Source organism: Hoplias malabaricus, chromosome 9, assembly GCF_029633855.1.
Source record: "Hoplias malabaricus isolate fHopMal1 chromosome 9, fHopMal1.hap1, whole genome shotgun sequence".
Classification (NCBI taxonomy): Eukaryota; Metazoa; Chordata; class Actinopteri; order Characiformes; family Erythrinidae; genus Hoplias; species Hoplias malabaricus.
This window is the reverse complement of record NC_089808.1, coordinates 32412839-32428637: the sequence shown is the minus strand read 5'-3', so window position 1 is coordinate 32428637 and position 15799 is coordinate 32412839. Positions and strand designations below refer to the sequence as shown.

General features: G+C 39.6%; 1 protein-coding gene across 3 annotated transcripts in view; it reads left to right on the top strand.

Moving 5' to 3' along the window:
* dennd4c (DENN/MADD domain containing 4C) overlaps positions 1-14449 on the top strand; it is a 51292-nt gene extending 36843 nt beyond the window's left edge. The window contains exons 16-34 of one of the 3 annotated variants that reach the window (XM_066680300.1): positions 123-255; positions 1580-1786; positions 2493-2621; positions 3209-3356; positions 3694-3840; positions 4025-4162; positions 4287-4427; positions 4856-5958; positions 6383-6572; positions 6724-6830; positions 7635-7810; positions 8208-8399; positions 9033-9216; positions 9410-9520; positions 9612-9749; positions 9913-10030; positions 10472-10625; positions 11613-11677; positions 11813-14449. In XM_066680300.1, coding sequence (XP_066536397.1) covers positions 123-255; positions 1580-1786; positions 2493-2621; positions 3209-3356; positions 3694-3840; positions 4025-4162; positions 4287-4427; positions 4856-5958; positions 6383-6572; positions 6724-6830; positions 7635-7810; positions 8208-8399; positions 9033-9216; positions 9410-9520; positions 9612-9749; positions 9913-10030; positions 10472-10625; positions 11613-11677; positions 11813-11949 — 3718 coding nt within the window. In that variant the 3' untranslated portion in view covers positions 11950-14449. Of the gene's footprint in view, positions 1-122; positions 256-1579; positions 1787-2492; positions 2622-3208; positions 3357-3690; positions 3841-4024; positions 4163-4286; positions 4428-4855; positions 5959-6382; positions 6573-6723; positions 6831-7634; positions 7811-8207; positions 8400-9032; positions 9217-9409; positions 9521-9611; positions 9750-9912; positions 10031-10471; positions 10626-11612; positions 11678-11812 lie in introns of all 3 variants that reach the window. The other 2 variants (XM_066680299.1, XM_066680301.1) reach the window with 2 other exon arrangements.
* Positions 14450-15799: the final 1350 nt, after the last annotated feature.

Genomic DNA, 15799 nt, shown 5'->3' with positions numbered 1-15799 from the left:
TTTAAGCAATCATAGTTTCTCTCGGAATCACAGAATCTTTGAAATTTTTTCCCCCTCCCCTTTCACTTCCTCTCCACATTCACATTTAAATACATCTCATCCTGTTCCTCCCTGTCTTATAGCTATAAGAGCTTCCCTCGCTTGTCTCTGGAGTTGTTTGATCGGCCACGGGAGCTGAAGCCCACCCTCAGCACCAGAGTAGCTGGTGCCAGTGTGTCCAGCAGCCCTGCGCTCCTGGCAAAAAGAACCAAGCAGGTGTGACTAATGTATTTACCATGCTTCCCTTTAATGTATGCACTTACACTTTGCTGCACAGAATTTCTTAGTTGACGACAGGACACAGGAACAAATATTTGTTTTGTTTTATTCTATTTTATATATTTTTATGTGCTGATTGAGTGACACAGACACAACACAGAAAAACACTAAGCACTGGTCTGTGTTCTAAAGATTCAACTAATTAAATGCTTGAATTGACAAGAGACCTATTACTTCAGGTTTGAAGACCAAATCCTTAAGCATTTCTCAGCTGAATCTTAGACTTACAACTGAACTCATGACATGGCAGTGTGGCTATGTTACCTTTCCCATATATTTGGAAAGTTTTTGTCTCCTAAGGGCAAGGACAGCCTGCTTTGACAGGAAGGGGGCATTTGACTGACATTCAGACCTTTTGTGTCAGGGGATGTGATGGTAATACAACAGAAACAGACCCACTGTATGGTGCTGTGCTCATTATTAAACACAAACATGTTTGCTAGTTGACAGCTTGCTTTGATTGTGTAGCTTTTAGTGTGATTAAACAAATACACAATTGATTTCTTTATGTTAACTGCATAATTATTCTAAATACCCTCTGCTGGTTCATGTGCCAAGACTAGTGGTGCTCTTGTGAAGTAATTGAAAGGGAGCTAATTAATATTGAAACTGATAAAGAATATAAAAGCAACAACAAAACCCAATTGCATTTCACTTAGCTTTGCAGTTTGGTTCCATTTAAAAAATGTAATAGTGTTACTGATGCAGTTATTCTACACTCATCAACAGTTTGTAGGGGATGCACACGTGTCACACACACGCTGAGTTGGACAGGAGGGAGGGAACAGTGTAGCAGGGTGTCAGCTATGTCTGTGAAGGAAGTGTGTTGTTCTTCCATTCCTCTCTTGATCCTTCCCATTGTTGAAATCCCATGACTGAATCCTTTGTAGATCATTACAGGGACAGAGAGTAGAAACACAGAGGCACAGTAGTGTTTGGGATTAGTTAGATTTTCTCCCTTTTCCCTTCCATTTTATTGTACTTTCGTCCAGGTTTATCATACTCTTTCATTAGTCAAATGAGTATGTTTACATATATTAAAAATTATCTTCAAAGTAACTCTAATAAAAGACTAAACTTCACAATAATCTTTATGCTACGTGTAAATTTAAATGGCATCATGAGAAAATCTTTATATGTGTTTGAAACAGAAAATAGACCTATAATTATACTAATTGAAATCAATTTCCATTCAATACACTTTCAGTAAAGTGCTTATTTTAACTCACATTTACCAATAGCTTTGTCTTGCACTCCACAGGAAGTCAAGCTGGCTTACAAAATGGCAAAGCGCTGCTACTCAAACCCTCCACAGTGGGCTAAGTGTCTGTACAGCCATTGCTACAGCCTGTGGTTCATTTGTCTGCCAGCAGGCATGCGTTTATCCCAATCTAAACCTCGCGCTATGCAGCAAGCCGTCAACGTCCTAGTAAAGATGAGGAATGCTGAGGTGGAAGTGCTGGATGAGGTATGTTTATTTATTTGTGTTTTATATGCCCGAGGCAGGGGTGTCCACCAGATATCCCGGAGGATTTGAATATGCAGATGTTCAGATTTTTTTTTAGATTTATAACATGTTATCTTCAGTTCTCATTAAAATGTTTTATTGTAGTTGCACAAGTTGTAGTTGTATTGTCCAATAGTTGTGCAGCTTGGGCTTAGCTCTGTTCACACTTGGCACATGTATATTTTGCCTTGGATCACAGAAAAGCTTTTTTCCTAGATAATCTACCTCCATCTATGTTTGAAACACACGAATCCATATCCTTAAAATATTATTTCTCTTTTTAAACATTTGCATCCATAAAGTTTTACACATTTATTTCTGGTTTTATCCTAGTTTCATTCCACAAAATGATCTAAAATACATTAAAATAACAGTACAAAGTGTGTTAACAATAAATAAAACCATAAGCTGGTCTGTGAAATTTTCACTGGAAACAGTATTCTCAAGGAAATAGACATTTTAACTCTCTTTCAAAGACTAGATTTTGTTGTAGTTTTATTTTTTTTTACATTTATCTAAACTTACATTTTGTGCCAAATGTTCAGTAAGAAATACCTGTATAAATATTGTAAAATGAACTGGCAAATGGTTGTCATGAATGCTATTGTTTTAGAAACAAAAATTAATCTGTTGTATATATCCTTAATAAGTAGTGTGTTTTTGGCAGGTATGTTATCGTGTAGTGATGCAGTTATGTGGACTGTGTGGCATGCCAGTTATGGCAGTTCGTGTCTTAATGGAGATGAAGAAGGCTGGAGTTGAGGGCAATGCCATCACTTATGGATACTACAACAAGGTAAAGCACTGCTTTCATTGTTTAGGCACCGCAGGGAAAAATCAGAGTTCATAAACAGTAGCCCTAAACATCATATTACAATAAGATACAACATGAATTTAAATACGTCTGTTGTATTCTGGCCAAACTGCATCTAACCACTCTGTATAACAGGCTTGTAATTGTTATGAAACTCCTAAAGAACTAATAAACACAGTGTATTTATGAGGAATTGGCCTGATCCTGGTATACGTATAGTTATAAAATAGGAAATAAAAAGTATAGTCAAAATAGGAAATATTTTGAGATGTCTGGCATTTTCTGTTTTTTTCAGCAATGCAAAGCTTTTTCTCTTTCAGGATTTGAATTTTCCTAATGCCATGGACCTGCTCAGGCAAACACCTTCATTTCAGTTACACCTCACAAAATGTACATCAGTATTTCCCTGCAGAAAGAATACCGCAGGGTGTAAAAATAATTTCTGGATGCTTCTGCTCTATCACAGAGTAACATTGAAATCTAGGATGTGTTGCCATGGGGAAAAGCAGGTTGTTATGGTTACCCTGACCTCTGAGCCTGATTGGCTGTGTTTGTGTGTCTGTTTCCAGGCTGTCCTGGAAAGCCCTTGGCCAAGCCGGAATCGCAGCGGCCGCTTCATGTGGACCAAAGTGAGGAATGTGGTGAGAGGTGTGGTCCAGTTCAAGCAGGCGCTGCGAACCTCTACAAAGTCTAAAAGACCTCCTCCAATTACCACAGGTGGGAGGCACACAGGCCCAGGAAGCATTATGTAATGTTGGGCATTTTTGCTTAAAACATTTCCACCATTTCACTAAGAGTGCTGAAGTTGCTGCTGTTAGATTTGTTCAGCAGTATTCATCAACTTTTTATCATTACATCAATTTAGAAATTTAGAATTTAGTCCATGAACACCAGTATTCATTTCATGTCCAATTATAGCTTCTTTAGTTGCCTGCTGGATGTTGTGCCGAACAATACTTTAAATGGTTGATTATGTGTTCATTGAGGAAAAACACTTTTAGAGGCAGTTCGTATTGTGCGCTGTAAATTGAGGATGGTTGTTCTTCTGCAGTAGTGTCCCTGGAGGCAATTGCAGATGGAGATGGAGACAGACTCAGCCACTGTAGTGCTGATAGCTCCAGTGAAGCTAATGGAGAAGAGCACACACTTTTCTCACGCCACCTTATTGTGGAGGATGTCAATGGGAGTCAGTGTAGTGCAGGTACACACACATCAACTCACACTAACATTATGCCCTGAGAATTTGTTGGTGAATTTGTCCAATTACTTGCACAGCCACGTCTAATTTGACCTTTTGTTTTTATATGAGTTTTTTTCGTGTATGTGATGTACTTGGTTACATGGTCGTTTCTTAACATTAGAGTTAATTAACACATATTTTGTAGGCGGGCAGTCTGACCAGGGTTATGGCTCTAAGGATGAGCTGCATCACGACGCTGGTGATGCTTCTAGAAGTACAGCTTTTCCTGTCTCCACTGGTGACCATGCCAGCAAGAACAAAACAGTCATGAACCAAGAAAATGGTACTATATTACTATCTCTAATTTTAAACTTTAACATTATTATCCACTTTTATTACTTATCCGTATTATCAGTTGTTTTTTGGGTCCAAGTCTAATATGAATTTGTCCTGGACTTTTTCCCTAGCAAAAGACATTGCTGGCTCTATTGACAGTGCAGTGGCTGTGTCAGAGCCCCCCAGTCCTGCTGAGCCAACTCCTCCTGTGGCCAGCATAGTAAGGCTGTCTACTGGGAGCTTTGACAACTCCGCAGGGAGAAGAGATTCAGGTGAATCACTGGAGATTATTGATTATGTAAAGGTGCACTAATCGTGAAATTGATTTGTCATTTCAATTACTTTTCCAATACAAAACGATTAAATTAAACATATCAGAATAAAAATATCTTTTGTCGGTTTTAAAAGCAGAAAAAATGTGTTGTCAGATTCAAGTATATAAATAAACATGTTAAATATGTGGTTATGCATTCTGAATTTATCAGACATAACTGTTATCATCTAATGTCTGCAGCACTGATTTTTTTAATGTGGGGACTGCAAACATACACACTAAGGAGAGAAATGGGTTATAAACAAGCAGAAATCTTCACTTCAAATTATTTTTACAGGCTGAACACAGTATAGATTCTGTTATGTTTCTAAACGATTTAATGTAGTGCCTTTCTAAATGGAATTGTTCTTCTTGTAACTTTTTCAGGAGGTGCTTCAACAAGTGGTGGTAAACTCTTCACTCCTCGCAGTATGAGTGAAGACATTGCCTTGCCTGAAAACGATAGTTCTACAAATGCAGACTCGGCCCAGATGACCCAACAGCAGCGTGTCAAATCCTTCTCTGAGCGAAGCTGTAGCTTCAGCGCAGAGACCCGAGCAGGGATGCTTCTGAAAAAGAACAGTCTGGAGTTGAGTGTGGACCACATGGGTGCCGATGCTAAAATCCTAGCAGCTGCTTTTTCTGGATGCAAAACTCCTCCACCTACTGTAGCTTCTGGCTCAGTCTTTAAAGAGCTAGAGGTGGGACCTAATACAAGCTCAGTCTTCAAGGAGGAAGATAATGAAGACATTTCTAAGGAAATGGTACTAATCGATTTAAGGGAGGAAAGTACAGACACAGAGAAGATGCCAGCTGAGGTGATAACGCCTCAGAGTGAAGAAGCAGGGAAAAGCGCAAGCAGCCCCTCCTCTAAGACAGTGGAGAGAGAGGACGTAGAGATGGGCGCAGACCCTCTTTCACTGATGGTCTCAGAATGCGAGGAGGCGGCCTCCATCCAGAGTCAAGAGTCTGCACGACTTGTCCCGCCAGTGGTGTCCCGAAATCTTGCAGATGAGATTGAGATGTACATGAGCCTTCAGAGCCCATTAGGGACCAAGGCCTCTAGCATGGAGCTGCACCAGGGGCAGCCGAACTCAGAGCTTTACAAGACGGACCTCGTGGACTCGCCTGCCAGCAAGCAGTCTCTGGAGCGAAGGTCTAGCCTCCCTGCAGGCCCTGTAAAGATCCCTAATTTACTAGAGACCCCCAAATCTAGCCCTGCTGTTACACGATCCAAGACCTTCGCCATTAAGACACCCAAGACACCTGGCTCTGCAGGGCAAAGGTCATCCTCACTGACCGCACTGGTTAGGTCTTCTCAGAGTGGATCCCTCGGGTCTGTCATTAATTCCATCTCAGGCATCAAGATGGATGCTTTACTTTCTGGTCCTAAAGTGGACATGTTGAAACATGGCATGAAGCAGGCAGCTAACGTAGCTAGCAAAGTGTGGGGAGCCGTGGCCTCGGCCTATTCTTACTCAGATGATGAGGTGAGTAGGTTTAGCGGCTTTGTCGATGAGAAAGGATTAATAAAATATGGGGAGCCTGAAGTGGAAGACCTTGCATTCAAAGATCCATAAGATCAATAACTTACAGCCTTTATATAGCAGATAAAGGCCATTTGAATGTCCTTAGATTTACCGTATAATGAGGGACTTTCAGTGTTCCAAGGTTATAAAGATTTCTCTGACAAATGGAGCAAGGCTAAAAATGTATTTATGGGACACATCATACACTTTCACATGCAGCACGTATTTCTGTGAACTAGTTTTCATAAAGTGCAGGTTTTATTTATGAAATTATGAAGTATCAGCCCTTGGATTTTGCATTGCAGTATAAAAGTAAACAGAAATTCAAGTACAGTTTATATATCAGAGATCTTCTTGGAGTACAATTCAAGTTTTTTGTTTACAGGAGGAGCAGACTCAGCCCAGGGACAGCTTCCCTGCTCGGCTGGAGGAGCACCTCTTCAGTGGCGACGAAATGGACAGGTCTGTGCCCAGAGGTCTAATGTCCAGCTCGGCCTCCAATGGCCTGGCTCACAGTAGTACCAGCCTGGGCAGCAGCGGCAGCAGTGATAATGGTCTGGGACAACAAGGCCCATGTGAGTAAAAAAATAAATAAATAAATAGACATTCACATTAAAACAAAGACCCATCACAAGGTAGAACTCACCTTGTGTAATTACTCAGTTGACATCCTATTTTGCATTTGATTTTATAATGTACTGATAAAACAATGTTTTCCCCCTGTAGTTGTGACTCCTGGAAGGTCGATGAGAGGAGCAGACTCTGAGAGGTCTGAGCAGAGCTCGTCTCACCACGCCAGTACCTCAAGTATTTATCAGAACTGTGCGTTAGAGGTGAGAGCAGTGCCCTCTGCTGACCAAACTTCACATTCTTCCTCAGGAATTTAGTGTCAGTACTAACAGTACCTAGAATGCACACTCAAAATAGTTTAGTTAATAAATAAAAACATTAAACCCTTTTTTTACAGTCACTTTTTCAAAGTCCTTTGTTAGCTAACAATTTTAGGTCCAGATCTCAGGGCATATTAAGAATGAGTCTGCATAATTTCATTTAAAAGTAAAAAGAATAATTGTATCAAACAATAATGTTTCTGTTTCCCCTTTAAAAAAAAAACAAACTCTTGCCCCTTTCACATATGCACCGTAATCCAGAAATGTTCCAGAGTTTTCCCAGAGGAGTTGTATGTGTGAACATGACCACCCACAACATTTGTCCCAAACCCCACCCAGACTTTATCCCTCTCATGTCCTTCACTCTGGGTGAAGTCTGAGTCAGCATATGTGAGAATGGCACAGGAAGTTATCCGGAAAATCTCCCGCTGTGCGTGCTGCATGTGTGAAAGACCACTCCGAGACATCTCTGCATCTGATACTAAGATATAATTTTCTTAGTTTATGTGTGAAAGTGAAAACTGAAATAAAAAAACAGCACTTGTTCAGAGACCCTTTTTATTAGTGTTCCAATGGAAATATGTCATGGTACAGAGCAAAGAAGCCTTGTCATTTCTCATTCACAATGCCTTACACAAGTGTTAACACAGTGTTGCAAACTTAAATTATGTTTTTATGTTAGCAGGCCTTTAATTCTTACTTAATGGAAGAGTATTTTGTCATTCATGTATTTGTATTATCTTATAGGTGCTAATGTCCAGCTGTTCTCAGTGTCGCACTTGTGAGGCTCTGGTCTATGATGAAGAGATAATGGCAGGCTGGACAGCGGATGATTCCAACCTGAACACCACCTGTCCATTCTGCCAGGGCTCCTTCCTTCCCCTACTCCATGTAGAGTTCCATGACTTGCGAACTACACCTGGGTAAGGAACTACATCCAGCACAGGGTATTTGTAGTGGTGTCTACAGACATGTCCAAAAACTAAATTAGATGCACACATTGCTGACTCACTCGTACACAGCTTTTATATTCTCCACAATAAAGTCATCTAAATAGAACAGGGCCCTCTTATTGACGCTACATATAGACCAGCCACGCCCAATGCCAATAATCAGCTAAAGAGAAACTAAGTTTCGCAGTACAGGTCTGTGGCTGAGCATTTCATAATTGAACACCTTTTGGGATGTTTAAGAGTTACATTTGTAACCCAGTGCTGATCTTTCAATCCCAGAACCTGACATCACTATTGCTCTTGTGATTGAATTCAGTCAGATCCTTACAACATCTCTAGTTAATCTTTATTATGGGTATGTTTCCAGATTCTACCTGAAGATTAGCACCTCAGGGGACAGTATCCACAGTGGTAGCACGCAGCCAACAGCCTCCACCTCATCTGAGGTTAAGGTTGGCAGTCCCAGTGACCCTCCTGACCTTATCAACTTCTCAGATTCCCCTGACGGCAAAGAGGAACATGAAGAAACACTGGCCAACCAGAGTGGAGCACAGAAAGTGTATGTTATTTGTGTTATATGTATATGTAGGACTGGGTATTAAATATAAATTAAGTCATAACATTTCAAAAATATTCTCCATTTTCTTCTGATGTGTCACATATATTGTATGACAGTCCCCCACCCACCCCCACCCCGAATATGTGGTGAATAACAAGAACTAGTGTAATAAGAACATCACAACACAGAACTTGGTGATCTGTCAAGCAGCTTTCCAATGTACTATGTGTCATGATATTTTTCACTACAGTCCAGATTGACTCTATCACAACCAGTGCTTAAATGTTGTTACATTTTCTTGACTACATTCAGAACTAGAGCAAATGTAAAGCTTTTGCGGTCTTTGCACATGATACGGCAGTGACATCTAGCAGCTGAGTGTCACAAGTTTAAACATGGTTTTAATAATTCTACAGAGACAGAGAAACAAAAGGAAACTGTGTTGAAGTGTAAAATTTAGTGTCCAGCCTGTCCAGTCCTGTCAGCTGATTTTATTTATTTATTTATTTATTTATTTTTAAAATTCACAATTATCCACTTAAATCCGGAATGTATATTCTTCTTGTTTTTGTTGTTATTATTATATTATTATTATTTAATTGTTTGTATAATTGAATTTGTTTGCTTCCTTAGTCTCATTCCAAAGCCTGTTCTTTCTGACCCCCTGGGCCTGCTGGAAAGACAGGCTGAGAAGCGCGGCACCTCTCTGACCCGCAGCAACAGTGTGGGTGGACCTCTGCAGTGCTTGGACTCTGCTCAGAGGCCCAATCATGGAGTGTCAACCACTAGTCTGCCCAATAGCCTGCAGGAGGTGGTGGTTAGTGCAATTACAATAATTTGGTTATTGTAGTGTTTAACCTACATTTCAGAAGATATTGTTTGACTACATAAATTAGATGTTGTCTACTTTTATGAGCAGTCAAAACTAAACTGCAATTCACTTAGGAGCAAAAATGTTTGTTTCTGTATAATTTAATGCTCATTTGAAATGATAATTTCTCATATGCCAGGACACACTGGATCAAAAGCGGCCCAATCCAAAGCCAGTGTCTGTGCCTTACCTTAGCCCTCTGGTGTTACGGAAAGAACTGGAGTCCTTACTGGAGAATGAGGGAGATCAGGTATTTAACTAAAGTATTAAACCACATTATTAAATTTACTTGTGGGTTTATATGAGTAGTTACTTTAATTTCAGTATCATTTTTTGGGTAGGTAATCTACACTCAGAAGTTCCTCACTCAGCACCCAATCATCTTTTGGAACTTGGTTTGGTATTTCCGCCGTCTGGACCTGCCTAGTATATTACCGGGACTCATACTGACCTCTGAACACTGCAACAATGGTGTACAGGTTCGCAAAGATTTCTCTTTATTGTCCAGTTTTACCCAAATGCTCGTTCCAGTTCTTTCACTACAGTTATCTTTTACTATGTTATTTTGTTTATTATATGTGTTTTTTTGGTTATTTTGAAGCAAATTTGATTAAACCTTTTGTGCCTGTTCTTTTTCTGTAGCTTCCTCAAACGTCCTTGCCTCAGAACAGTAAGCAGGTGTATGTGCAGCTGCTGTGGGATAATGTGAACTTGCATCAGGAGCCCACTGAGCCACTCTACCAGCTCTGGAGGACCTTTTGTAAGTATTTGTACTGCTGAACAAGCACACCATCGTATGCAAATGTTCGAGTGGCCTTGACTAAACTACGTTTATTTAGTTTCTAAATGAACAAACGTGTATGTGTGTGTGTGTGTCTTTCCTGAATGTAACACATTGTGTACAAAATTATTGCACATTTTAAAAAAAAATGTTTTTTATGGTAAATTCATTTTGCAAATGAAATGCATCTGTGCAGAAAATACCTTGGGAAAATGCATATTGTAATTTGCTTCCTGTAGCATTTGTTCACTTTTTTCCCCTTAGATTGTCTTAATATTTAATTGAGCCCTAGTGTGAAGGATGTATGATTAGATAAATTTGCATCAGTATAAGTTAAAATGCAATCTTTAGATTAGATCTATCAAACTGAGAGTTTGGGCATGTCTTTTGAGTTGTTGTTGTTTTTTTCCTCCCCTTTAGTACAGATGAAGGGATCTTTGGCCCCGACTGACCACCAGGAGATACGGACACTACTGAATAGCATTGTTAGGAGCATCCAGACAAATGATGTCTATGGACCTATCAACTTAATTCTTAGGGAAATCAAGAAACATCCAGAGGTCAAACGGCAAAGGTGAGCGTTAAAAGTTAGACGTGCCTTTTGGACTACTTTGACATTCATTCATTATCTGTAACCGCTTATCCAGTTCAGGGTCGCGGTGGGTCCAGGAATCATTGGGCGCAAGGCAGGAATACACCCTGGAGGGGGCGCCAGTCCTTCACAGGGCAACACATACAGACACACATTCACTCACACACTCACACCTACGGACACTTTTTTTGAGTCGCCAATCCACCTACCAACGTGTGTTTTTGGACTGTGGGAGGAAACCGGAGCACCCGGAGGAAACCCACGCGGACACGGGGAGAACACACCAACTCCTCACAGACAGTCACCCGGAGCGGGAATCGAACCCACAACCTCCAGGCCCCTGGAGCTGTGTGACTGCGACACTACCTGCTGCGCCACTGTGCCGCCCTCTACTTTGACATGTCCTGTTTAAAGATTATTCTAAATAAATAATCATTAATTAATAGTGGATCTTTTTTTTTTCTCCAAATAATTACAAAAACAAACAAACAACTCTTACCATGCAGGAGCACTTTGTTGTCCTAAAATTACAGACTGTAGTCCATCTTTACTCACATTTTGTTTGCCCATTTCACCCTGTTCGTCAATGGTCGGGACCCCATAGAGCAAATGTGATTCGTACTGGTACAAGGGGATCAGACACAGCAGTGCTATTGAAGTTTTTAAACACCACTCACTGTCCACTTTGTTAGACCCACCTACCTTGTTCCATCAGTTTGTGTTGATCTTCATCTAGTCCTTCATCAGTGTTCTTCAATTAATTGAAGACAAGGGCAAAAAGGGCAAATGGAGTTTCCTTTTATTGTAGAAACAACAAGACTGTCAATTGGGTTGATATCGAACTGGCTTTTAACTAACTCATATTTATCAGGCTGAAGTTCATCCACGTGGTGTGGTTTTTAACATTCAAGGGTCGATTGCTTTAAATCGAAAAAAAAAATTGCTGAGCCTTTGTTTCCTCCTTTTTAGGAGCGTATACAGGGAGATCCTGTTCCTTTCGCTAGTTGCACTGGGGAGGGAGAACATTGATATTGGTAAGTACATGTTGGTTTCTTCTGAGAGAGATTTGGACATGTTCATTTCCCCTTTAATTAATACTTCCAGCAGCATCTCATAGTGCATACACTGACTTAATATCCTGCACTGCCTTGTCTTTTTCCTGTTTGCAGAGGCATTTGATCGGGAGTATCAGCTGGCCTTTGACGAGCTCAGCGCTGAGCAGCTGAAAGCTCTCTCACCCATGGATAGACCACCTTCCAACAGTGTGCAGTGGTGCCTCAAGTGCTTTGGAGCACCAGTTATCTGACCTAGCTTAAGTGGATGTAAGGGGCTATTTCATATCCCCCACCTTTCTATCAGACTAAAGCTCAGTGTGTGAGTGGATGGTTTCATCGCATCCTGAACATGTGTTTGCACCACAACCCAAACATGCGACATCTTCATCCTCTTGAAACACGTTTGGGTTTGGTTCAGCACCTGCTTTCTGCAGCATTTAGCCGCACCAGATATGTAGCTTTTTAAATATTTATTGGCATGTGTCTTCACATGTCTTCAGATGATGAAAGTTTGATCTGTGTATGTCAATGGACCTGTGGGAGTGAAGTAAAGAATTTGAGAGCAGAAAATCTCTCAGTCCCTCAAACACTGCCTTGCATCCCTAACTTTTCCTCCAAATGTACCTGTGGAAGGATCCTAGTAGAAATGGAGATGTGTTCTCTTAAGATATCAGCGGCGATGGTCTTATACGATGTGCACTTTCAAAAAACGATTGCTTTATCTTTCTCCATTTTTGTTTGTATATATTTTTCAGCGTGAGGGATCTTTACATGGATTTCTGTTGAGTCCGTCTTAAATGTCAAGCCTATGTTGGTGTCACAGCAGAAGGAAAGAGGTGTAATTGTGTGCATGTGAGTGAGACGGTGTATGTTCCTTCAGTGTTCCATGGGAAGACAGCATACTGTGGCAGCAGACAATCACATTATTCCAAGAAACTAAAGAAACTCTAACGTCTCGAATAAGGTAGCTAAATGACGAGTTTAGGTTCTGTAGAGACAGTAAATTACTTTTACTGGATGTTACATTGTATACACCTTTGGACCATAAATCTAAATTTAGTATATTTGTGGGTAGAAAAAATGTATGTATTGCATTGGGAGCTGGCAGTGTAACTACTGGAAAAATACCAATTCATCTCTCATTCAGACATATTAGTATTGAATAAAGTCATGGTCATGTTGAACAACTTTCATAATCCAACCATATGTACATAAACCATTTTCTTCCCAGTGAAAGAAAACATGAGTTTGACATTTTAATGAGAATGAACAGTGGCCCTCCATCTTTTTAACAGTTTTTTTTTTAATAATCTTTTATGTTATTGCTGCATAAGTCTTAAAGTCTATTTTCATATCACTGTGTTTGAGACTCCAAGAGACAGACGAACATGGTAAACCTCTGTAGAAAGATGATCATTTAAGGAATCTCAGTAGTTATTGTGCCTTTTTAGTCAGTCAAGGTAGGTTTTACTACTAACTAATTAACATTATAGAGTGCAATCAGTCTGCCTTAATTTATATCTCATATATTTTCTTATCTTTCATCACTTACTTATTGGACATCTGATGTTAAAACAGCAGTGTCTAATGTCTTTGTAAAATAACCCCAATTAATTTGGAGTATGAAATGAACATTTGGATTTATGATATTAAACACAAAATCAAATTGTGCAGCAAGATGTATATAAAGGGGAACTGATAACACAATAACCACTGTTTCTAGCTATATGTATCTGTAAATTTGCTTATTTTGTGTGATGATGGACACCACAAATATTTTTTCCCCTCTAAGATGTACCCCAGTGAATCTATGGTTAGTGAGGTTTTATTTTGTTTGTTGGATAGTATTCAAATGAAAGCAACAGAAACAAAGCTGTCCTCAAGGTTTACTTATTGTAAGATTGTAAGAATGGATTTTGTACTGGAGAAAAATAGACAGTATATTTGTATTGATTCAGGGCGCGTGTGAACTGAATATACTCTTGAAAAAAGAATGGGATCGTGAGAGTCTCTGGCGGCGGTTTCTATGTTATGTTGTTTACACCTTTGCAATGTAATATTGTACTCAATTTGATCACAAAGTAATCCCAGTATTAGGATGAAAAGAATTGATGTAATGGATTTTTTTGACCACTCACTTTAGACATTGGTGATTTTAGAAGCAAAACTGTAATATATTTTGTTCTAATAAATACAATTAAATGTAAAATAGAGGCTGATCCAGTGTTAGGAGTAGTATGGGTCTGAGAACATAGCTTAGTGTGTTCAGATTAAATACTGAAATTGAGGGCTAATTGTTGTATTGTTTCCTAAATGCAGAAAATAACATTCCAGCATCAGAAATACCTTATGTTTATCGTTTGTTGAAGATGGAAAACCAACCGATCTATTTATATGACAAACTTTATTCTGATGAAGTGTACTTTACAAGGCTGACATAGAATTACTTCATTTACTCCAGTTATCATCAAATATCTCAAAGATGTTCCTATTTTGTTAACCTTGTACAGTGTGTATTTGGTTAAATTCGGGTCTCGTCAGAACGTGTATACTAATGATTAAGGGTCAATCCTGAATCCATGTGAAATCCAGGAAAATACATAAATCCACGACAAACAAGGACTTTCAGGTTCAGGATCTGATTAGACTTATCAGGAGAGTGAAAGCATATTCATCTACCCTCTACTGTCCTGTGGAACGAGTGTGAATTTGTACATTCAGCTGTCATAAAATAAACATGCTTTGTCCTGGTTTAACTTCAAAATTTGAATCTATATTCATTTAGTCTTTATTTGGAAATAGAACATAAGTGACAGTTATTGTGGTCATAATGTGATTTCTCATGTAACAAAGGTAGGTAATATGCTGTTTATGGTTTATACATTTTGTGTTTTTCTATGTGATCCTGTTCTTCAATGGTCCAGCAGTGACACTGAGGGCACAAAAACAAAACTCCAGCAGGGATGTTTTGTCTGATCCACTTGTAGCAACACAACACACAGTAACACATCACCACCACGTCAGTGTCACTGCAGCACTGAGAATGCTACACCAAAATCGTACCTGTTCAGTGGTGGTCCTGTGGGGATCCTGACCATTTGAAGAACAGGTTGAAAACTGGCAGAAGAATGCAAGGCACATTCAGCATTATGCATTCATAACTAATCTGTTTTGATCATGTTTTCTAGCTTCTAGAGTCATTAAACACCTCGGACATCTGCTTCTTGTCCTATTACACTGGTTCATTACGAAGGTTCTGGCAAATTTCTGTGGAATAGGACATTTCATCCCAAGCTTATCTAAATATATTTACTGCACTATGCAGATAAGAAATTACACCCAGTTTTATGGACTTGAGCCAGTTTCAGTCCTGTCCTGTTGACCCCTTGTTCTCACTCCTCACAGGAAGCTCAGGAATGCCAGTAGTGTGACTAAGTAAAACATGTTGACTGCCTCTGTACAATGTTTTGCCATGACTAAAGGTACATTCACTGAGAATATATTTGGTGCCTTCGTATTTCCTGGAAAATAAGCATTGTGCGCACAAGAAGCACCTGGATATTTGGAAATATTTTGGGCCTGACTTAAAGTTTGCTCATTGATATTTATCATAGAATTGCAGTTCCTAACACATTTACATTGATTTGCACAGTTACACAGTAGCAGTTTACCCCAAAGTAAGACATTTTTAAGGCCCCTATGCAGTGGACATTAGGTTTTGACCTTAACCTGCAGTGTTCCAAAACCTCTCAAATGTTCAGATTCTCACAGCCAGGTTTCTTAAATCATAAATCTAAGGAACTAATCCAGGCAACTTGTAGGGCAGGGCTTTTGAAATGCAAGTGAAATGTAGTGGGGTAAGAGAGGACAGAAGTATGGGAATAAGGATAAGAACATATTAAAGGAGTAATCTGTGATACTGACAGCAAGGGTTTAAAATGGGCACTACAGACCTAATTCAAAACACTGTAGAAAGCTGTCTGCATACCTCCCCCTCCCTACCACTGAACCTACATGAAAAAGTGCAAAAGAAGTTGAAGAATTTTACATTGCAGCCAAAAAGTATAATACCAGAAATACAAATATCTACCTATGTGAACT